Source organism: Scleropages formosus, chromosome 23, assembly GCF_900964775.1.
Source record: "Scleropages formosus chromosome 23, fSclFor1.1, whole genome shotgun sequence".
NCBI lineage: Eukaryota > Metazoa > Chordata > Actinopteri > Osteoglossiformes > Osteoglossidae > Scleropages > Scleropages formosus.
In genome coordinates this window covers 13,779,061-13,803,406 of record NC_041828.1, presented here as the reverse complement: position 1 = coordinate 13,803,406, position 24,346 = coordinate 13,779,061, and the positions used below count along the sequence as shown (strand labels likewise).

Here is a 24,346-nt window from a genome sequence, read left to right as displayed (position 1 = left end):
TCCTCTAGTCACAATTTTGAATATTTATTCACTCAAATGACACGTCTCTTCAATAACAGTATCAGGTTTATACACTAAGGGCTTCACAATAATTTACCTACTTACACAGTTCGTTATTTTTACCGGATCAATTCAGGGTAATAAGTTTGATCGAGGTGCTCTACAGCGGGAGTGAGAGTAGCTTGCAACCCCACTGCACATGACCTCGGGTAAAAAATACCTTGAATAGAATAATTACAGACATTTTAATGAATTTACATTACTTTACTTAGCAGACACTTTTCTCCAATGAACTCTATGTAGTGTTATGAGCCCACACACCTTATTCACCGTGGTGACTTGCACTGCTGGATCCACTATTTACACTGGGTCACTCATCCATACATCAGTGGAACACACTCTCTCTGTCACTCACACACTATGGGTGAACCTGAACGGCATGTCTTTGGACTGTGGGAGGAAACCAGAGCACCTGAAGACTTACACTGCTAGATACACTACTTACAATGAGTCACTCAGCCATCCATCAGCGGAACACGCTCTCTCTATCACTCACACACTACAGGGGAACCTGAACAGCATGTCTTTGGACTGTGGGAGGAAACCAGAGCACCCGGAGGAAATCCACGCAGACACGGGGAGAACATGCAAACTCCACACAGTGGGGAACAAACCCATGTCCTCCTGCACCACCCAGGCGCTGTGAGACAGCAGCGCTACTCTCTGTGCCACCTGTAACAAAAATGAAGAAACTACCACTAGAAAATAAATAAAAATGTTGCTATCAAAGTGTGCTGGAACTGCAATGAAGTAAGAAAAAATTGAATACTTCATAGTGAATAATGTAATTTGAATTGAACTGAACGGAACTGAAGACTTTATTATCATTGTACTGCTGTGCAACACAACAAAAGTACAGTGGTACTCCCTGAGTTCTTTTGACAACAATATAAAACACACACACACACACATTTTCCGAACCGCTTGTCCCATACGGGTCGCGGGGAACCGGAGCCTAACCCGGCAACGCAGGGCGTAAGGCCGGAGGGGAAAGAGACACACCCAGGACGGGACGCCAGTCCGTTGCAAGGCACCCCAAGCGGGACTCGAACCGCAGACCCACCGGAAAGGAGGACCCGGTCCAACCCACTGCACCCAATATAAAACACTACACTTAAATATAAAAATAAAAACTAAACACTTTAAACAGGTAACACAGTAAATAAATAGATAGACAATACAGCATAATATACACACACACACACACACATTTTCAGAACCGCTTGTCCCATACGGGGTCGCGGGGAACTGGAGCCAACCTGGTAACACAGGGAGTAAGGCCAGAGGGGGAGGGGACACACCCAGGACGGGATGCCAGTCCGCCGCAGGGCACCCCAAGCGGGATTCAAACCCCAGACCCACTGGCAAGCAGGACTGCGGTCCAACCCACTGCGCCACCGCACCCCCCTCAGCATAATATAATAGAATAAAAATAATAAAGAGTAAGTAAGCATAAACAACCTAAACAGTGGTGCCTCTTGATGAAGAGCACAAAATAACATTATCTACATTTCAAAAGCTGACATTTCTGCTTTAAAAAAAGCAAACCGAGCATTTTTGAGAGCGTTATTTATGCGCAAGGTTTGCCCTCCGACATTTCTGTTTATTCTCCGCACAAATTTGTTCAGCATGCAAAACGGAGGTTCCTGAATATATTAAATGATGCTTTCACTCGTACAACAGGTAAAAATAGTCAATATCTGAAAGAGCAGAAAATGAAAGTAACATACAGAATAAGAGTTACATTTTTTAGACACTCTATCGGCAGCAGTGAGCGAGCGGGAAAAAAAAAAAAAAAAAAACAAATCCTGGACAAAGTTGTCCACAAAACATCTGAGTGATAATGGAAAAATGCATTTCCGGAATCGGAAGAGCTGTTCCTCTGGTGTTACTATTCAGCAGCTAATGTGGGCTGTGGGAATGAAGCGCTGACAATGGACTGCAATAAGCAGAATCTCACAAATAAGCGAGGCTTGAATGTGACCAAGTTCTGCAGCTGCTGCGTGAACTTTTTTGGAAGTAATTGTCCGGCGAAATCTTCGAAATGCGTTTAAGGTGTCAGAATGCTCAGCGTGTAGGATTTCAGGAGCACAATTTAAAATCTGACATCAGCAGTAACACTGAGTTCTCCAGCAGACAGGTGGGGCGAACATAAAGAAGTGCTGAACAAAGACACCCTGACGAGGCAGTAGAAAATGAAATTTAAAAAATCGTTTTCCAACGGCACCGGGACCAGGGAACTTAATTTATGTCTCAGTTTTCATTCAGATGTAGAAAGAAATAAGCCATTTATCAAATTAAATAAAAAGATCCCAAAACCAAATTGGAAGGGGGGGGGGGGGGGGGTGAGGGTTTCTTAACAATGACACACACACTTTCTGAACCGCTTGTCCCATACGGGGTCGCTGGGAACCGGAGCCAACACGGCAACACAGGGCGTAGGGCCGGAGGGGGGGGGGACACACCCAGGACGGGATGCCAGTCCATAGCAAGGCACCCCAAGCGGGAATCGAACCCCAGACCCACCGGAAAGCAGGACCCGGTCCAACCCACTGCGCCACCGCACCCCCTACAATGACATACTAGCGTAAAAATATTAGGACACATTCAAATAAATCAGTTGGCTCTTGCCCAGGAAAGAGCACATCTAGTAGAGGTGATGCACCTAAAACACCTAACAACAGATATATAGACATTTGAGCTGTACTAGAAAGGAATTTCATTAACATCATTTGAGTTTAATGAGAAGATACCGAAAGCTGCCGAGATAAAGTTCCCTGTGAGGTTTGGAGGTATGTAGGTTTGTGGCTTTAAGGAGCGTTCCAATCGAAATTTAGCTTCTTTAAAAGGGTCGGATGCGAGCTCAGATCCAGCCCCGATTCTTCAGTTTGCACGTTCCCCCACGTTCACATCGGTCTCCCCTGAAAATCCAAAGAAAAGCAGTTCAGGTTGAGCGCTTGTTCTAAATTGCCCTTAGTGTGTGACTGCGAGAGAACGTGTGTGCGAGCGAGAGCCAAGGCTGGCAGAAGAGCAGCGTGGAGCCCAAGTGGTAAGCGGTCTTTATGCCCTCCTGATCAGTCCAACTGGCAATAATTAAAAAGCACTTGCTGAAAACGAAGGAGCGCGTGGGTGGCCGCGTGCAGGAAATGGATTTTCAGGGGTTTTGCATTTGGACCGAAGGGAAACCTCATTTCGAACATTTAACGCTGAAAAGGAGTTGGAACACGAGCACTGAAGTTAAAACCCACCTCTGATGTTTGCACTCTTTTAAACAAAAGAGTGCATAAACCCAGTGGGGGTGTAGGTGCGAGGATGATTGATGAACTGTTGAGTGAGCCACAGATTTAAAGAGCAATCAAATCATTTCAAATTCATAGAATTCGTCTGTGGAAGTACAAAGATCCCCAGAATCACAGATGACATTTGTATTTCACCAGCTTCTGTTCCCAAGGCTAGAAACAGCCCTGTTTAGTATCAGTCATTTATGTTGGAATGTGGTTGGTTTTTCTGACTTTTTTCACTGAACACTGCAACAGCAAGATTTTTTTTTTATAATACAACTTTAAATTGCCCCATGAAGTTGCCCTCACACCCTGTGTTTCCAGGATAAGGATCCAGACCACCACAAACCTGCATGGGACAAGTGCTTATGGATAATGGGCGGATGTACAATATTAAATTTCAAACAAAGCTTGGACAGTCACATGAGGAAACTACAGCAAAAACTAAAGATCACTGAGTGACTGAAGTGCTGGGCCAGGTGAAAACAAACTTATGGAAATTGCACAATGGCGTTGGACAGAAGCCCACATGTGGACAGTGGTACTGCAATGTACGCATTGTTCTGCGTGTGATTAGGGGAAAAAGAGAAAGGGGAAGAAAACGGTAGGATTTAAATGATGGCAGGAAATGAGGGGCACGAATCACTAATACCAATCTGCATGTTCACAATTGCTAGGGAAGCTCGGAATAGCGACAGTAATCACCGTAAGCTCAGAAGCCGACACGATCATGACTGAGAACAACAACAAAACAATACCAAAAGAATCACTTAATTTATCTCTTCATATTTGTACCCATGGGGCCAGTTCACCATTTTAGACGCTGTTCATTGTACAAAATCATGAGCGTTGGCGTTTTCTGCTTCACAGCCGATCACGGTGCCGTTTTGTTTTTTCCAGACGATTCTGCCCAGGACGAAGGGGTGCTCCCTTGCCGACCCGCTCCACGTACATCTGGAGAATCGCACCATCGCTGGTGTTCTCGGCAGACGTTTTGGGACAGCTCTACCCCGAGCCGGTACGAATTTCTACAGGATTCCGATCACACTTTCCACAAGGTCATTTGCGACATCCGGCAAATTCCAAAATCCATCCAAAAATAAATATCACAAAGGTGGCCTGGGTCCCCGTTCGGTGATACTATCTTTCCCGCCTGCCTGCCTGATAGGCTCAAATATCTACAAACAACACAGTGGTGACATTGATCAATAAAGCATTTAAAATTTCCAGATGTAAAGATTTTCACCCCCTGCCAAGTTCACAGCAAGACAAACACAATAAAACAATTATGGTCTAGGTCAGAGGAACACTTCCGCATCCCGACTTACCACCAAACCAACGAGCAAATAAAATGTTCTTAAGAACAGCAAATGCCACAGTGGTGTCGCGCTTGAAAAATTAACAAGAGTTATTCTTTCACCTCTTAAAAGAAACTAAGAGAAAACCTTACAACTGGAGAAGCACTGGATGTTTCAGAATTCATTTTATTTGACATTCCTTAAGACAGTCCACTTACACGGTTTTTTTTCCTACACAAGAGCTAATTCACACTTGAAATTTAGTAAGCAATATGTAACCAAGTCACAGAACTGCAAAAGTACGGTGTAGCTTGCTGATGTTCAAAACATGTGGTATAAGAAACTTACATGGTTCCCAGAAACCAGCCACAATACACAGCTGCGAAGATGAATTATTAAATGTCCAAGAGTTTTCTACATCATTTTGTTAGACTATTGTTTTTATCAACGAGAAGACAACAGAATGCAGTATTTGTCAGTATCAGTGTATTGTCTAATGTCATATTTGTTATTAATCATTAGAGAAAACAAAAATTCATAAATAGTAACAGACAAATATACGAAGTCGAGACAAATTACAGGTAGCTCACGGATAGCAGCTATGAAGTTTACTAAATCAGCTTAAATCAACTACATCCGCTTACAGCTTGTGAAGTTACAAACATGATTAGTCAATGGATGAAGGTATCAAAAACAACTTAGAGTATATACCCTGGACTCGCAGAACAGGACAAACACAAGGACTGAAATACGAAAACAAGCGGCACGTTAAGAATTCTTAACTCTTAACAAAAAAAAAAACAAAAACTTCAGATGAATTTCAAGTAAGACTGTCCGTTAAGCCACACTTTGAAACAATGTTCAGCATATATTACAATCTTGCTAGAAAAAAGCTGCAGCCACAAAGCAGGAAGGATGCTTTTAATATCAATGTTTCAAAATGATGAACATGCCCAATGTACAAACAGGAGTCGTTTTTCTTTCCATGTACACGCCATTAGCACTGGAGATATTTTGGTGAAGCTATCTCTTCGGTCTGTCGATGTCATCGATGGCAGCAAGGAGCTTTTGTCTCGCCTTCTTGTTTATGTGAGACCCCAGGCAAACATTCACCAGATTGGTCAGCTGCTTCATGGAGTATTCCTGGCCAAAGACAACGAGGTGTGTGTTACTCCAAAGGAAGCCGATGGCTGGACAGAGATATGTCCATCATTTTGAGGCACTGCATTGTATTGGTTTCATTACACTTTAATAATTCTATGTAACTTGTGGTTTCTCTTTTTCTTTCGAAACAAAATTTTTTCCATCAGTCAAAGTTTTCCAAAGCAGCCAATAATATCTACAACATGAAAGAAAATTTGAAACAGGCCGACATTTTGAAAATGACACAAGGAAGACATTTTTCTTGTCTTTGTTAGAACTTACAAGTGCACATTTTACAGGGAACCCAGAAAAAGGAATAACAAAAAAAGAAGAAATATCACAACCCTCTTAAAGTCCAGTTGCAAGAGGTCTCTGAAGGACCGAAGGAGAAGACGACCGACGCGTTGTATTTTTCTGGACAAATAAGGTTATGCACCAGCCAAAGATCAGCTGTTGCATCCAAACTCCTAATTATTCAGGTGGCAAATCTGCGTTTGGTTGGTCAGCTGAGCACATTATTATTCCTATGCTGTTATCCTGCTAAACCAAGGCAATATTCTCTGTTATATAAATTTTATGTCACTTATTTTCAAAACAAAATAACCTGTTATACGCTGTGTAATTACTGCCATTGTTTTTGGCGCTATGAGAGATGTGCAAAAAAAGTCAAAGTGGGGAAATTTCATGGATTTTCTATAATTTCTCATAAACTGGAACTGGCAAAAAACACACGTGCACCTGTGTTTGCCGATGACGGCGAGCCAAAAGACTGAGTGTCGAGTTTCCCGCGTTCCACACAGCTGCATCACCAGCGTCACCCGCAACACCCGCCGCAGCGCACTGGACTCCCGTTAGCCTTACCCTGTGGTTCTTGATGAACTGCTCCATGTCGTTCTCGGTCAGATAGTAGGCCTTGATGTAGGTCTCCACAAACTCCTTGTCAGGAATGGGCCGGATGTCGGTCAGCTTCTCCAGTTTCATGAGGAACTGCTGGAAGTCCAGCTGCATTAAGGCGCGTCCCTCATTACTGCATTTCTTCACATTAGCATATCTGGCAGACAGAAACGTGGTAAATGCGGTTAGTACAACTCAAAGAGAGGAAGGAGCCAGGCGGCCAATTCTCAAGTATCGGTAGGTGGGGCTGTGGAATATAACTGTTACTGACGATACAAACTCTTAGATAAAATGCACTATAGATACATAAGTATACCAGTGGCAGGCATGTGTCCAAGAAGGGTTTCCTGCTGCTATTCATGTAACCTCAGTGAGAGGTAGCCCCGGCAGGCAGTCGCTTGCGGCATTAGAATTCTGTACAACACGCCGAGCCGGATCAGCAGCGGCTGACAGCCATATTTACTCTCCGCCTGACAAGGTGTAATTGCTTTCTGCGCTGGGGGAAGATCCGGTGGGAGTGTAGGACTCCGCTGTGCAAGGCAGTCCTCTCTACCGTTCAGGAAACTCCGACTGCACTCTGAGTGATGACTCAGATGTGTAAACAACTATCATCTTTGAGGAGCCCTTGTTAATGAAGAAAAAACAAAACAGGTAAACGTGGATCCAAAAAAAAAAAAAAAACAAAACAAAACACACACTGGGAGGTTGTTTGCCATGCTGCTCTGTACTGGACTGCAAACCCTGCTGCCCATTCATGACCCTGAAGCTGAGCTTCAACAGCACAGCACATTCATACACAAACCAGCAAAAGATAAAATTGTGTGTGACTGCATCAAGAACAACACACATCTCCACATAGTGTGGATAACTTTTAATGAGCTGTGAGTGGGGGAAGGGGGGGGGGGGAATTGTCTTACTGACAACAAAAAGCTCTCATATGTGACTAATTTCAATTTCCTCTAGATTTTCAACCACACCGCTCTTCCTGACAGGGTGCCACCAACTCATGAAGATACTAACCCAATGATGTGAAGATAGCAGATTTCTATGAGCAGCAGGGGATTTTTTTCCTCCCTTTGTGTTCCACTTGTGCATTATACTTCACTGTCAAACATGTAAGATTCTGCTCTTCATCAGCACACACACACACACACACACACACACACATTTTCAGAACCGCTTGTCCCATACAGGGTCACGGGGAACCAGAGCCTACCCGGTAACACAGGGCGTAAGGCCGGAGAGGGAGGGGACACACCCAGGACGGGACGCCAGTCCGTCGCAAGGCACCCCAAGCGGGACTCGAACCCCAGACCCACCGGAGAGGAGGACTGCGGTCCAACCCACTGCGCCACCGCACCCCCCTCTTCATCAGCAGTGTAGAGTAAGGATTTTTTATAAATAAATAAATAAATAAATAAAAAAAAAAAAAAAAAAAAAAAACATATGGCCCACAACAGATGCAAATTCTGAATTCTGTAAGTTCTCTGTTTTGGCTCCAGTGTGGTGAAATTAGCTGCTCCTGCCCCTCAGAGCTGCTGAATCCCATTCAACATTCAAAAAGTCTCAAAACGTCTTTTTTAGACTCACGTCTCTCCTGATCTCCTAACTGCTCTCTAAACTTGCACCATGCCATCTGTCACAATCACGTTTGTGTTTACATTTATTTAGCAGACGCTTTCTCCAAAGCGACTTCCAATGAACTCTAGGTAGTGTTATGAACCCACACACCTTATTCACCGCAGTGACTGATACTGCTAGATACACTACTTACAATGGGTCACTCATCCATACATTAGTGGAACACTCTCTCCATCACCCACACACTATTACAGCATGTCTTTGGACTGTGGGAGGAAACCCACACAGACATAGGGAGAACATGCAAACTCCACACAGACTAAGTGACGACTGAACCCATGTCCTCTCGCACCACCCAGGTGCTGTGGGACAGCAGCACTACTCTCTGTGCCACTGTGTCGCCCGCATTTCATATTAGACTGTTCTAGAGGCAGATACGCGTGTAATGTGCCAGGAAAAAACAGTGGTATCGGACAAATTGACTGCACTGCCACGAATCATGTGCTTGTATCGATAAATCTTTGTCGTGAAATGCACTTTGTTATACTCTGATGTGCACGTCTGGACAAAAGTGTCTGCTACATTAATAAATGTAAATGTAATGCAAATGTATGGAAAATATTACTGTTTCAGTACTGGGTGCTTCTTTTGAACGTGATATATCAATAACTTCTCACTCTATCTAAGGCCAAGCAAAATGTTCTAAGGTACTGTGGGGGAAGATCCTGGAAGAGAAAATGGCTTGAAGACGTGACATGTCATGCATTTTTCCTTCTTGTGCTGGTTAAAACGGTACACTCGTGAGCACCACGCTTCTCCACTGACAGGGCAGGAAATACCATGTGGAAGCTGTGACAGAACGAAGGAAAGTTGGCTTAGAGCACAGCTGCAGCAGTTGACACTGGCACAATGGTTATTTGTAAAGCTGATTTAGGCAATGATTCTGTCACATGCGACCTTTTATGCTGCACTATATTATTCAGCTATTTTTTGACGAGAAAACATAAATTAAAGGACAAGGCCAGAAAAAATTGATATTTCTTTTTTGACAGACTACAGATGTGCTGAAACGGCTGCAGGCACCACTGTTTACATATGGCAGGTACCATGGTACTTCTCGACTAATAATTTACTGAATGCATCTTGCCTGTGACAGACGGATGCGGAGAACGCAGAAAAATGCATGTAGCTGCTCAGGCAGAAAAAGCTCTTACTTCCACACAAATGGCAAAGTTCGCTGCATCATAATGATTGATGGCTCTGATAGTTGCCACTTCAACACCTGCGCACACAATTGCAATGAAAAATGTGCAGACGCGAATCATTCCCTCTTCTGGCGGGTTGCGTGCCTCTTTTTTCACCCTCTGTATTTATCGTCAGTCTGCCGGATGTCACGGCATGATGCTCACCCCTCCACCAGGGTCCGGTTTGCCAGGCGAATGCAGTGCTCCCACAGGACATTGGCCACAGGTAGGGGGATCCTCACGTGCTTGGAAACATCCCCCAGCCGCTTGTTAAACTGCTCAAACTCCTGAGGGCAGAACAGCAACACAAGAATCGTCGTTCACATCTGTCCGTAACTGTGGGTCGCACCTTCCCCCCCCCCAGGCAGCGGTGTAGGTCAAGCCTACCCTACCCACTCCCTGGGTGCAGTTCAGTTTACTTGGATGTAAAACCGAAGAGCCTTGGAGCCATTCCAGCAACTCAGCGAGGTGCATGAACACATCAGAACTGCTGTTACATCAAAAATCTTTGTAACACTCCACAGCAGAGAGGAACATAAAGCCAATTTCAATGGAGAACGCGACACCGTTTCCCAACCAAACTGGCTTAATTGCACTCTTAGCTCCCAAGTTTCCAAAAAAACAGAAGCAAACACAATGTGAAAGCCTACATATGGTCACACACTTGACAGACATTCGAATCTGGACCACCTCAAGCTACCCAGTGGGGGTCCCATTCAAATGGCAGACCCCCCACACTCTGGGGACCTGGTCCTGCAGCCCAGACTGCCTGTGATTGGCTAAAAGTCCAGCTCAGCGGTACTGTATACAAACACCAGCCAGGGGAGTTGTTGATTCAGCTGGGCTCCTGCACATGTCTTCTCCCCATTCTCTTCGCTGAACATGATGTCAAATCCTCCACAACATGTCGTAAGCAATGGCACATTTACTCCAGTATCTGGAACAACACCCGTTCTGCACACTAGTGCCAACACAGAGCTCTTGTTCATGTGTATTATGAATGCATAACATTTAATAGAAACAAGAAAATTATTCCACTCCATGGCTGTCAGTCATTTGGAATGTTTAAAATAAACGTTGATATTACTGTGGGGAAAAAGTGGAAAATTATATATTGGAAGAAAAACAGCACATATCTTTAGCTAATCAATCTAAATACAAGATGAACATACAAAAAAAATAAAAAAATCAGGTAAAGAAAAACAAAAACCAAATAAGTGCAGAGCAAAGAACCAACAAGATACAAGATGACATTATCATCCTCCTAGCACAGAATAATACAGAGAGAAGGCAGGAATACAATTCAAAACTTGCCATCTATCCATTAGCCCTGTTATTTTGCTGGGTAGATAGCTGCTATTACACTAATTCCGGCCATCATCCCCGGAATACACAACCTCAGATCTGGAAGCAATATTCCTGACTTCTGTGGAAATGAACACAGATGTCTCTGTATTAAGTTTAACATAGGATTTTAAATATGACAAGTATGTTCTCTGCAAGAATGAAGAACAGTGGTTATTTTAACAGGAACATTGCAGATAATGTTTTCAATGGAGTCTGCAATTGAAGAGGAGAGTGTCCCAGACAGCCCGGATTGTTGTTCCCTCCTTCTGTACCTTGCTGGGAGACAGTGTTTTCCACAAAACCATGCTATATGAGCTCTGCATGGAGAAAAAGTTTTCAGTTGTGTTAGAAGCAGAAGTGGAGACTAGATAATGATCAAGGAACATTGTTCTATTTATAATAATAATAAAAAAATGTAACACTGTTATAAATGCCAGTGATCACTGTTGCCACCAATGTTGTTTCTACATTTATTAATGCATTTATTGACCTAAATTACATAACTTGCCCAACTTAAATACTGGCATCATAAATTAACATATTATTCAGATGCAAACATCACTTCTCAAACTAGGCAGCAGGTATTTTCTAATTTATTCAAACTCTATAGAGTAAGACAAGACAGAGGTCAGATCCTTGTGCTGGTATCGTCGCGCAATTAAAGTGCAAACATATTTTTGTGCAGAAATGGACTCTGGCGCTGCAGTTGTCACTTGCATGGTGACCGTTTGGCTCTTTCCAGGCTTTCTGTTAGGCCCACAATAGTGACTGCAATTGTACATTAACAGCTGGGTCTGCAGGACTGGTCGAACCCTGGGGGTCTGTTAAATACACATAAATATCTGAGCAGGCAGGCAATTATGCATATTTGGTGGTGTGCTGGGATACACCATTCTGCTGAACATTTAATTTCAAACATCTTCAGAATACCATCTGTTCTTCCTACTGCGTTGTCTATGTAGATTCCAGCTTGGCAAACTGTACACCGCTTTCCTAAAAACATCTCAGAACAATGTGATGAGAGTTGTAAAGGTTTGTGGCTGTAAAGAGCCAAAGCCTGAAAATAATTGCACTCTGGCAACTCCGTCTGCCCTAACATACCTTAAATATCTCCAGTTAACCTCGAAGCTCCCCAACACAAGATAGTGAAAGCACAGATAACGTAAACCCATCACCCACACACACAAATTCTTCAAACTGCATTTTGAGCAACTTGTAATTTGAACCACATCTAACACCATTGGACAATAAGGTTATTGCGGGTCTTCCATCACTGACACTGACTTAAAATAGAGTAATCAGGATGGCGAATACAGAAACTTCTTCCTAAACAAAGGGTGGAATGCAGATGCTCTCCCTTAAATAAATTACAAAAAAAATCATTCTAATGACATTTTGATGACCCTGTGCCATTTACCATCCCTTAACAGGTAACAGACTGAGACATGAATGCTGTTTAGGAATTAAGATTCAACATCTTCATCTGCCTCCCCAGTAGTATCTACAGAGAAAAAGTTTAAGTTAAACAGATTAATTTCAAAAAGATTAGTAAATAAATAAAAATCCCAACATGATTTCTAGCACCTTTGAAATGTGTGATGTGATCCTCCAATATGTAAACCACTGAAAGGTCACATTTATGAATGTTTTGCAAATAAAAACAGAAGTCCCCCAACTGCGTCAACCAGTATTCCACAAATATCTGTCAGAACATCAGGCAACCAAGTACCCTGTTCTCCCTGGGCACAGCAGTGTCACTACTTGGTGACAATGAAATATGATGTGGCCAAGCACCTGGAGGGAGCACACACATACCTTCAAAAGGACATCCACGTATATGTTGTGTTGTGACATGATTTCCTTAATGTCCCACTTAACACCTGTCATGAGCAGCAGCATCTGTTCATAATCTATGGCTTTGGCTGCCACGATCCAGTAAATAGGTTTACGCAGCTCACTGGCTGTGGACACCGTCTGCAAGGCAAAGAAGGAAAAAAAACAGACTGGTTTCTATAAGCAAAGAAACGCACACAAACTCTGCATTACATTAAGTAGTCTGACCGACCTAACTGCAACCAATACTAAATTAACCATTAAATAAGAATTCCTGAGCTTTTCCCCCATTGTATTTTCCCACTTTCATTCCTCAAGCCATAAATGGACTTCTAATTACAGCGTCAATTCTATTAACAATATTAACTAACGCCAAGAGTGGTGGGATACAAATCCCAAATAAAATACAGGTGGCTCATGAAAAAGTAACAGATGATGCACTGCTTGGCACACTGAAACACACGGTTCTCTTATTCACACAAAAGGCATATGCACCCTTGAAACTGAGGGGGAAAAACAAAATGTCAGCGCAGAAAATAGAAATACACTATTTCAGAAGAAATGAAGGGTGCAAGTCAGACCTGGGAATAAAACTGCTGGAGGAAGGGCTTCTTAGCTGCTGGCATCACCGTGTCCAGATGAGACTGCAAGAACTCGAACTGCTCAGCCAGAAACACCCTGTGGACGACACCGGGATCAGGCGCTCAATTTGCAAGCCATCTGATTAAAACATTGAAATGGTGTGTCAACACATTGCTATTTATGGTGAGGGCTTTCAGTCGCTGTTTTGGCAGCAGAGAAGCATCGAGAGCTCGTCTTCGTGCAAGCATTTGTATGCATGAAGGGATATTTCACACTATGCAGAAACGTATGCAGTGCAGAATGGAAGCCACTGTAAAATTACTTTGAAAGTAAGTCCTAGCCCAAATTGAAACCCATATTATGTGATTTAAAAACAAAAAAGTGTGTTTGTTATTAATTTACAGACACGGTACAATTTTGATTCATCCACACACAGATATATAACCAGACAATCAGTTATCCTGCTTATTAATGCATCTTATAGGTACAGTATGTATATTAGCCACTGTATGCTAGCTACTAGTATGTAATATTTCTGAAGATACCCAGGATTATTCCACTTCCTATATTAATATACTAAACCTAATATCTTCACCACTGGAGATGAAGAAAACGAAAAATCAATAAAAGAACTACTGTGCACTGTAACTTGGAGAATTTTAAGCTGTTTTCAAATTTCATACACTTGATATGGATAAATCAATTACATAAAGTTATTACCTAGCAAAAACAAATCTGGCGAAGTCTCAGAGGAAGGGGAGACAATAAGAAAAACCCAGAGACAGGAGGAGTAATTACAGACTGGCAAAGGAGACCTGCGCACAGCTATGATTTTAGTAAATTATTACTTTCCAGAAGATTATGTCAACCGATGACACACACGGCCCTCAAGGCCTTTCTCAGTAACTCACAATAGCAGCTGTCCGAACAGGGAGCGGAAGGCATACTACATGAGCTATCTGAAACAGGAATCACGATCCTTACAAAATGGGGAAGGAAAAAAAAAAACCACAAGATTCATAACTTTTTTTAATGTACAAATTGCTCTGTTGACCTTCATCGCATGGTCCAGAAACACTGCTCAATTTACTAAACAAATCATAATTTCACATGTTTAAAATTAAGACTGCATTAGAATAAGAGGATGTCAGCAAAGTTTAAAATGATTCTCAAGTACAGCCTCATTACATAAATCAGGCAGAGCCTGGCTAATCTATTTGATTTGCAGGACCTCTGAAAATGACATTATATTCCATTTATACTCCATGACACATGTTTACTCTCAGAAACATGCTACAGGCTGATTGAACACGATTCAGTGTTTATCTAGTTAGCCCTGTGTAAGAAAGAATTCAGCCAATATAAGCACCCATTCTTGCCTCTTTCCTTTCACACCTATAATCTTGATCTTTACACAAGTACCCCGGTTCATCGATTATTCCATTAAAGGCAAAATAAATGAGGTGCTGCAGCAACGGTAACCTTTAGAGATCTAGTTAAACTTCTAATGGCCACATTTAAAGTCAGGTATTCTGTGCATGCATACATACAATACAGAGAGTTCAGGGGTACAGAGCCCTTTGCTTCCGTAATAGCTCCTTGCAGATTCCCGAACAATTAGGCACAGGGGGAAACAGTCTTTAAGAGATGGGGACAGGGTCTTGTTTTAATGTGTTTTCAAGCTTCCTCTCCCCTTTGAGAATACAATTTTTTTCCCCCTCTCGCTACCTTCCAACTTTCTGTTCAAATTTCCAGTGTTATCAATGTGCAGCGCTTAAGCCATCTGGCAGCATCCTCGCATCCAGGCCCATGGAAGACCTTCCAAAGCAATTTTAAAAACAGCTTCTGTCTTCCAACTTCTGATTTCAGTGGGAGATGCCAACCTGGACTATCGTGGCTTGGAGAGGGCACAATGCAAATGCAAACCTATCAGGCAGCCTGAAACAAAATTTATTAAAACAAACAAACAAACAAAACAAAAAGATTTACTGTGCATTTACAAGGGGGGGGAGAGAGATTTATTGTGCATTTTCCTATCCCTTGCTTTCTGGAGCGCTGTTGTTTGGACTCGGAGGTACAGTACACCAGCACCTACTTAATAAAATGAGCTTCTCTCAGTGCTGGAGGCAAAGTCACACGAGGCAGATCTTGAATCATCAGGAAAGATGCTTGGCTCAACAGCACTAAAAGATTACACTACATAACATGAGCAAAGTGATGAAAAAGTATGATTTATTAAAAGGTTTAAGTTTGAGCCCAGGGGTATGAGGATGGGGGTGGCAGAGACTACATTATTGCACAAGTATGAAAGTGTCCTCTGTTCTATAAGGGACAATGCAACATGAAAAGGGAGGTTGCTCTGAGTAATTTATCCAGCTGGCCCATGCTGTTCAATGCCACTAGGTCCTCAGTCCCTCAACACAATAATTTCTGGGTATTTTGAGGACACGCTGATTCATAAAACATGCACGATACACATTCATCCATCTGGCATAGTACAGAGAAGATCACCTTTCATTTTTTTATTCTTTTCCTCTTTGCGGGATGTTGCACATTTCATTAGAAATTGTATGTGGGGTTTATTCCAGAATTTTACTTAATTTTCTATACAAAAGTATAGAAAAAACTAAATTATTTAGTGTCTTCTTTCTTAAAGGGCAGAGTTTGGAAAGTTACAACACATACTTTTTATAACTGAAGACTTTTCCTGTTTCTACATCACATGGGAAATAATAAAATCTTACAGTGACTCTGTGGCCACGACTCTCTCAGCCAGGCCGTAGAGGGTCCCACTGGCAGTCAGGACCACCAGCTGGCTAAGGTGGGGGCTCGGCACCTTTTCCTTCCGCTCCTCTGAGGTTCCATGGGCTCCAGCTGACTCCGTTGCTGCCTCCTGGATGTGAGAGAGACCGAGGAATAATCCATACTTTGGGTCAGAAATCAACAGTATCTATATAATCATCAGCCTTATTACTGGGACATTATAATTCTGTTCATTGGCAGGCAATGATGTCAAAGAAACTCGGTTTGAGTTGTCTCTAACGGGCCCAATAGCAGGACCCTTCTTGGGACATGAACTGCCATCTTTTGGTTCTGAAGTCTGTATCCTTCAATAGAATCTTTGTGCGCTATTCATTGAAAACCTTGACAGCAGGTGGTGTAATGGTTACAGCTCAAGTTTGTACTCAAAAGATGCAGGTTCAAATCCCACATCCTGCTCTAGCACCCTTGATTAAGGCCCTTACCCGAAACTGACAGAGTAAAAATGATCCAACTATACATATGAGTAAGCCATGTGCACCTAGGTAAAACAGGCTGATGGAAATACAGAGAATTTGTGGAATGCAGTTCACTTGGCAAGTGTATTTCCACAAAAATAATCTGGCTAACAAACTATTTGTCAGGTAGTTCTACTGACTGAAGTAACAAACATTTTACAGATTAACCAGCGCACAAAAAGATCAGGAAACTTTCAAATCGAAAATTCATCAGGGCAAGTTCTGTACTGAAAAAATAACATTTTTGGTGGCTGGCTTATATTTTTCTATTAACATGAGTGGGAAACAAGACAAAGATGAGAGAGCACATATATAAGCATCCTTTAAAAAAAAAAAAAAATCATTTCACTCTGGACTTTATATTACCTTTGTTTTTCTTTATAGGTGGACTTTCTATCTTCCAAGTAAATTATAGAACCCCATCTCTGTGTACAATCTGTCTACATCCCCAGATAACAAAATGCAGACAATTCACTTTCGGCTGTCTTCAAGAGGCTGCAATTCTGTTTATATATTGGAAAGCACTGGTCATTTAATTTATTTGGAAACACTGCACCGGATGAATGTCAATAAATAAAACTGATGGATATTACCTTTTAGTTGTGACCGCTTGATGCACTTTACTAAGCACAAATGTAACAGATAAATTGGCAAGTTACACAACATTTTAAAATAGCTCCAGTTACACTGCAGGGTTTCATATCTTCTCTGAACTGCAACAAAGAAAGGAACAGCCACAAAGAACTACTGAGCAGATCAGACTTAATTTGATTAATTTTCATCCATTTTCTTTCTCAATTTTCTTAAGTATGCTAGAAAAGAAAAAAGATAGGTGGCTGCATAAAAACGCTTAAGTTTCCAGTGTTCACCGAAGCCCAGTGAAAAGACACCAACATTTCATTTCTTCGTTTTTGTTTCTTTAAAGGCAGTGAGGGTTCACTACTAGTATAGTGATTACTTTAGAATCACATGCCTGCATCCAAGTCTCCCCTTCTGTTGATGTAATGCACTAATTGTACTGTTCTCGAGAGGTACGTCACTTTGGAGAAAAGCACCTGCCAAATGAATAAATGTAAATGTACTATGACAGACCATCAACGATTATCCACCATTGTTGTAATTAGCATAACAATAACACCATACATGATACAGAGAACAAAACTGCTGTAAACAAAAATGCATTGCATTTTCTTCTGCAACTATAAACAACAGGTACTTATTCCAGCAAGGAAAAACATCACTTGAATTAAGTAATTCAGGCACCTCCCTGAACCAAGGCAGGCAACTAATTAGTTAAACTGGGTTGCTTTGTGCACAGCCAGATAAAGCACCCACAGCACGTGTGTGGGCAAACACCATGATTGGGAACCACTAACCCGTATTAACATGTGAAGTCACACGCACGCAACCTACTGCAGTTCCTTCAGCGCAATGGGCACCTGTCACTGCATCGGATCAGTACATCTGCATCTGTACCATGTGTGGGTATAATAAAGCCCTCCATTCAAAAAAAATGAATACATTTAAAAAAAAAATCCAGTATCAAGTGCTATATCAATGCAACCATGAACACAAAATTCAGCTCTTAAATAAGAAAGACACACACACAACTTGCACTTTTTCAGGTTTTTTTTATAGGGAACAATCTGTATGCAAATTAATTCCACTCTGAATACCTGGGGAAAAAGACGAAATTTCAGCGGTATAAAAATCAGGTCAGAATGCATTGAATTAAAATATCTATTTTTATTCAGGGTAAGTTGCAATAAATCTTCACCAACAAGCCCTAAATTTGAGCCCTAGTTTGAGTTTAAAGAACAAATTACAAAAAATTCCTAATTAATACAATTCAAAAATTATGTTTTTTTGATACTGATAATTAGCATGCATACACAAAGCCTGTGAATGACCAAAAAAAAAAAAAAAAAAAAAAAAAAAAAAAAAAAAAAAAAAAAAAAAAAAAAAAAAAAAAACAAATCCTTCACAGCTGCTTAAAAATCCTACCATTTTAACTACTTTTCCTGACCAGGGTTGCAGTGGTCAAGAGTCCATCCTGGAATCCCTGGGCGCAAGGCTGAGGGAGTACACCTTGGACTGATTTAACACTCTTTCACATCCTAGACAAAAAGGGCTTTTACCAACCATTAAGGCAAATAAGCAATTTTTACTTTTTTATAATGTGCATTTCAGCATCAAAAATTTCACTATAAACTGTTTTACACAAAAACTCCACTAGAAGATATACGGTAAAGACGCTAAGAAAAATCATATAGGCCAGAAGGAAATAATTCTTGTTAGAAAATCAGAGACTCCAGAAAATTAAGCTTTCAATTTATGAATAAAAGCAACTCTGCTAATGCTAGATCTACTTAGCTTCCAACGAAAATAAAAAAAAGTTGTATCTATCAAAAACACATCACACTTTTTTTTTTTTTTGGAAAATTAAAAATTCCCAGTGGAAACTTCTGCAGAAATCTGGAGACAGACAGCGAAATGTAGGCTCTGTACATACAGTACCACAGAGGGGGGGGAAGGTTATTTTTTTCTTTTATTTTTAAAAAATATTTCAAAGATATATTTCAGCTACCTAGTATATCTCCACTATTGATCTTTCTAAGGAAATTAATTACAGCTGAAAGTTACTAAAATAAACGGGGCTCAGCCTCACCTGCTCGGCTGAAAATGATTTACCCCAGAAGAAGGTACCTTGAAGCATTAGATGAAGATACAGAGGGCAATGTGTAAACATCTTGCCTCTATGCACATCTCTAGCTGATCATACCTCAGTTCGGACAAGTTCGCTAGGAGATCCAATAGATACTCGGGACAAAACTGGATGAGTCAGAAGACAGTGTGGCTTTCAGGCCACATACACTTTATCTACTCCTGAAAATACATGTTCTATCTTTCCATTTAGCGATTAACTTTTCAACCCTTATTCAAGTAATATTCCAATTTCAGTGACTGCTTTTCCCCACTAAGACCACAGTGATCTGAAGCAAATCCTGGGAACCATATGGCATGGTGTGGGTCAGGGCATTCCACTCCTATTCACTTACACACACAGTTAGAAACAAAACACACTCATATGTACAAGATCAGGCAGATAGAGCGATCCTTGTTGAATGTAAATTTTTTGGGTGTCAAGACTTATTTTTCCCCATTAGCTGTCTACATCAACCCTCAATACGGCAACGTTAAATAAATGAGCACAAAGTAATCACTTTCATGAAGCACTGAGTTTGTTCTAATGGTCCACCGAAGGTCCTTTTCAAATAACTCCAGTGTAAGTCAGCCGCAGCTTCAAGCCTGGCTCTCCAATTTGTCAATGTATGTTTGCCATTTGTCTAAATAAATCTGTAATGTCACGTCGCAAATGAACCTGCCATCTTGGCCACGCTCTCCGAGGTTCCGCCCGACAGAAAAATCAGTGAGCTGAACTATCCCAATAGCTACATCTGGCTCCTGCCACTAGCTCTGCCAAAAAATAAATAAAAATCTACATCATTTGTACTGAGACTGATTGCCTTAAAGCAAATCAACAGATGGCATTCTCTTTTTTCGCTATTTTCAGGACGTGTGAGGTTGACAGATTTTTTTTTTAAAAAAAAATCTGAATTGCGTTGAGTGCTGTTTAAAGATTGTTTAAAAAACTAATCTTTTTAAAGATAACAACCATCTTGGGATACAGGGCCACACACAACACACTTCATTTTTCAATCTGAGAGCCAACAATATGTATTCACATGGATTTGGAAAACCATGCACAGGGAACGCATTCATTCACATGTTACAATCAACAATGGAGTGGTGAAGTATAAATGATCTTTTAATTCACAATTCTCCTCCTCTTTTCCCAAATTTCTATGGCTGACGTTACACAAGTAGAGAAGTCCAGTGGTGTCAGACTTCATTGCAGAGCAGTTCATTATCAGACATTTTAAAGCAAAACTTTTCATCTTTGTGTCTAATATTGAGCTACTCCCTTGAAAGCAATGAGAATAAAAACATTACAAGACAGGGAAATTCATCCAAAGCCACCAGGAAGAGTTACTGTATTTCAGTAAAAGCAGATGGGGGGGGGGGGGGATGATGATATTCCCCAGAGATGATGTGTGCCATGCTGCGAAGCTGTCAGTGACTCATTTTAAATTTGACAAAAAACAAAAATACTAGTAGATATACAGGGCTCTATTTTAGCAGTGACGCAATTGCAAGTGGTGGTAAATGGAAGGGAAGATTGCTGTTTTCGTGCAGTGCAAAGGCATTTTTTTTGCCTTTTGCCTAGGTTTGTAATTTTTCAGAATGCAGTGTGCTGATCTGGGATGGCTGGCATAAATATGGGTGTGGCATAAGATCTTGAGGCCCACAAAACATACCTGCGTCATGGCCAAGGTAAGGTACACTGCTACGCAGCAGAAGTCTGCCATGTTACATTAAACATTACCTCAATGCATCATTTAAGAAAGGCACATAATGTAGCTCGGCCTTTCTGACGCTTTTCCCATCACTTCTGCTCATTTCCTCTGCTCAACTCTCAGTACTTCAGAACCGCAAAACTCAGAACACAACATGCTACAAAATGACAGGTTTTGTGCTCGTGATAAAATTGCATTACTTAGCACCAAACCCTAAAATCGAAACTCTTTTGATTAAAATTTATCAGAGGAAGAGTATTCTCCAATCGCTGCAAACTGATGTATTTAAACAATGAGTGAGGTTACACCTCCATTCGCAGCAATCATAGCGTGTGGAATTGGTTACGGTATTATTATTATTACTGCTTTCTTTCTAGGCTAAAGCAATAACTTCAGACTTCACAGTGAGGAAGAAGAGCAAGGAGAACACTATAAGGTGGCACATTATGGGTCTGTACCAGTAGAGAATCCATAAATGATGAATTGCTTTCTATGAACTGTCGGCAGAGGAATGCCTTGAAAAAGCGACACCTCACCTGACAGGTCATTTGAGAAATGTGTCTGCTGATAGCTCCGGTGGTGGAGAAGGAAGAGCCAGGTGCCTGTGGCCCCCCAGGTGTCTGTCAAGGTCAAGGCACCCCTCTCTTTCTTTGCCTGTCATTGTGAACATGTCATTCTGCCACAGCAAAAATGAAGGAGAAAAACCATCTCTGTATCTCACGACAATTAAATCTCACATATTGATCATTTATCCAACCTCTTTTATTCTTCCACCAGTCATGCGTCATTTGGTAGTCACGTAACTCGCAAAAGGTGCTTGTACACAACCACATGCCCCAGCCCAACCAATTTGCACTTGACTGCATAATGGTCCAGAACATTGAGCCCATTATGTTATTATGCACAAAAACCTGAGAGAAAACTTAATCTTTCAATATGGAGTAATCCATGTAACTTTGGTATAATGAACAGCATAAGGTGTTGATTTTTTAGACATTTTATACTGCTAAAAAAGCACATGAAGTGGCCAAAATGGGGAAATAACACAAAGAAAGGACGACATTTTAACCTAAATAACAAAGGCATCAATATAGGTAAGTCATATTAAGGTGAAATCCAATTACTGATGTGTTAGCTGTAAAACTATAGTTTTCTTAAACTGATCAAAATGAAGGTGCATTAGTGGGGGGAAAAAAGATTTTTTCATATTTGCAAAAAGAGCAAGAACATCACTGTTAACAAGGCTCTGCTCGCTGTCAGAGACGGGCAGACGCTGCACTGGACAGCTGGTAAGAACCACAGCCTTGGAACCTGCTCCAGAGTTGACTGAAAAATTCTACACAAAAACTTTGTTGAAAGTATCACAAAACTCATTTATGATAAGACTGCAGTTTGTAAACTGTTGATATCAAAGGTCAGCGAGCAAAGAAAACACAACCTGGAGTGAAGAGCAGTGGGAAGAAGTCTTAAGTTGCATTAGGATGGGTCTATGTTTTGGAGAAAGCCAAAGGATGCCTTCAAGTCATATCATCAAAGGCCAACTATTAACTATGATGTTGGATATATAATGGCAAGGAGCAGATTAAGTTCTTTACTCCAAAAATTGGAGTTGGATATCCCAGTATGTAAAGCATGACAGCATTCCAAGGAAGATGAAGCTGTTCTAAAGATAGAAAATAACATATAATTAAGATAGAGACTTTTAAAGACTTTGATCATCAGCCTGTTGAGTGTCATTTTTAATACGGGGAATGAAAGCATGTTAAGATATATGTCTCATTAGGTGACAACATTTTAAATGAAAACAGTGAAAGGATTTATGGAAAAATTGCTGCAACCAGAAGCTGGAAACACACAGAACCACCAAATCTGTACATCATGAATGAATTAACTGCATGCAACATGTAGCAGGTGAACTGAGTCATCACCTTGCAATAAGAAGACTAGGTTTAAATCTCACTTTCTGCTGCAGTACCAATAACTAAGGTATTTACCCTGGATTGGTACAGTAATAAAACACCTAGCTGTAAAGACCTGCAAAAAAAAAAATAATAATAATGCAAACCAGAAGGGAAGAGTGAGTGCAGTCTACAGTTTGTTATGAAGAGTAATCTTATCCTTCTTACTGTTAAAAAGAATCATTAAGACGAGACAAAGTGAGCAGTTTGGAACAATTAATACATTTGGATGAAAATCATTATTACAAATTTCAGTACTGGATTTATTAGCTGCTTGATAAATCACTCGCAGAAATATTTTCACTGTTAATGATCTATGCCATCAGAGGGAACTGAAAAGTAATGCATTCCATCTGTTTCAGTTTGCCAGTACGCCACCTGTGACAGATTTAGGATTAGCATCTTTGTAAATGAAGGACCAGTCAGGGATTGGACACATTTTCATTGAACAGCAAAAATATCAAACTGCCATCAAATCTCAGAGACCACTAATTTTATTTACATTTCTCCTAATGGAACCACTCGGATGCCCTGGCATCCCATCCGGGGAATACCCTGTCTTACACCCTGTGCTTCTGGGATAGGCTGCAAACCACTGCAGCCCTGCATTAGAGAAGTGGTTATTAATGATGGATGGATGGATGGATGGATGGATTTTTACAAAAAGAACTTTGATGCCTTTATATATATAAAAAAAAAAAAAAAAAAAAAAAAAAAAAAAAAGCACGACTCTTTTTAGAAGGTAGAAGGGCATTTCATCAGGAGACATTGTCGCTCTCTCGCTGTGCCGTAGCGTCACGTGTACTGCTTCCAGAAATGCGTAGGTATATAAATGGTCTAAAGTTGCAAGAACACCAACTTATTTGCTTGACACAGGATCACAACCCAGCCGAGTTAAATGACGCCCACACAGTTAGAGTCCAGTCTTGCTGCTCAGACGATGTCACAAGATGGGTCATTGCTGTATTTTCTGTCTTGTTTCCAGGCATCAACATCAAAGCTAAGCTGCCTATCTACCAGTTCCTAATGACTAGTATTTAAGCTCAGGGTAAGAATAAAAATAAAAACAAGATGCCAAAGAAGAATAGGATAAAGTGGCATTAGCACAGGGCACTTCTAACACTAGCTGGGAAATATGATAAATATGTATGTGTGTTGTTTGAGAATTAAGATTTTAATGTGGTCCCACAAAAGATCAAAGCCTTTGGAAATTCCACACTTCTTATCTCAAAGTCCCGCTGAATAAGGACAGCAAGAAGAAAACAAACCAGTATTTTCCCCCCTGATAAGAACCAGCGGGCAGTCTTACTGGAACCCATTTTTTGCGGCACATCCCTACATTTGTCAGTTCAGGAGAGTCTGCCCTCCTTTCCACATACGCAAGCAGACACACGGATATCAGACGTAACATTTCAGATTTCCCGAGTTT

At 41.1% G+C, this 24,346-nt stretch overlaps 1 protein-coding gene across 1 annotated transcript in view; it reads right to left on the bottom strand.

Moving 5' to 3' along the window:
• Window positions 1–4,806: 4,806 nt before the first annotated feature.
• The window catches only part of vps50 (VPS50 subunit of EARP/GARPII complex), an 88,983-nt gene continuing 69,443 nt past the window's right edge, over window positions 4,807–24,346 (bottom strand). The window contains exons 23-28 of the mRNA XM_018731928.2: window positions 16,008–16,156; window positions 13,263–13,359; window positions 12,664–12,822; window positions 9,667–9,788; window positions 6,644–6,833; window positions 4,807–5,782 (exon numbers count right to left, since the gene is read on the bottom strand). Coding sequence (XP_018587444.1) covers window positions 5,663–5,782; window positions 6,644–6,833; window positions 9,667–9,788; window positions 12,664–12,822; window positions 13,263–13,359; window positions 16,008–16,156 — 837 coding nt within the window. The 3' untranslated portion in view covers window positions 4,807–5,662. The remainder of the gene's footprint in view (window positions 5,783–6,643; window positions 6,834–9,666; window positions 9,789–12,663; window positions 12,823–13,262; window positions 13,360–16,007; window positions 16,157–24,346) is intronic.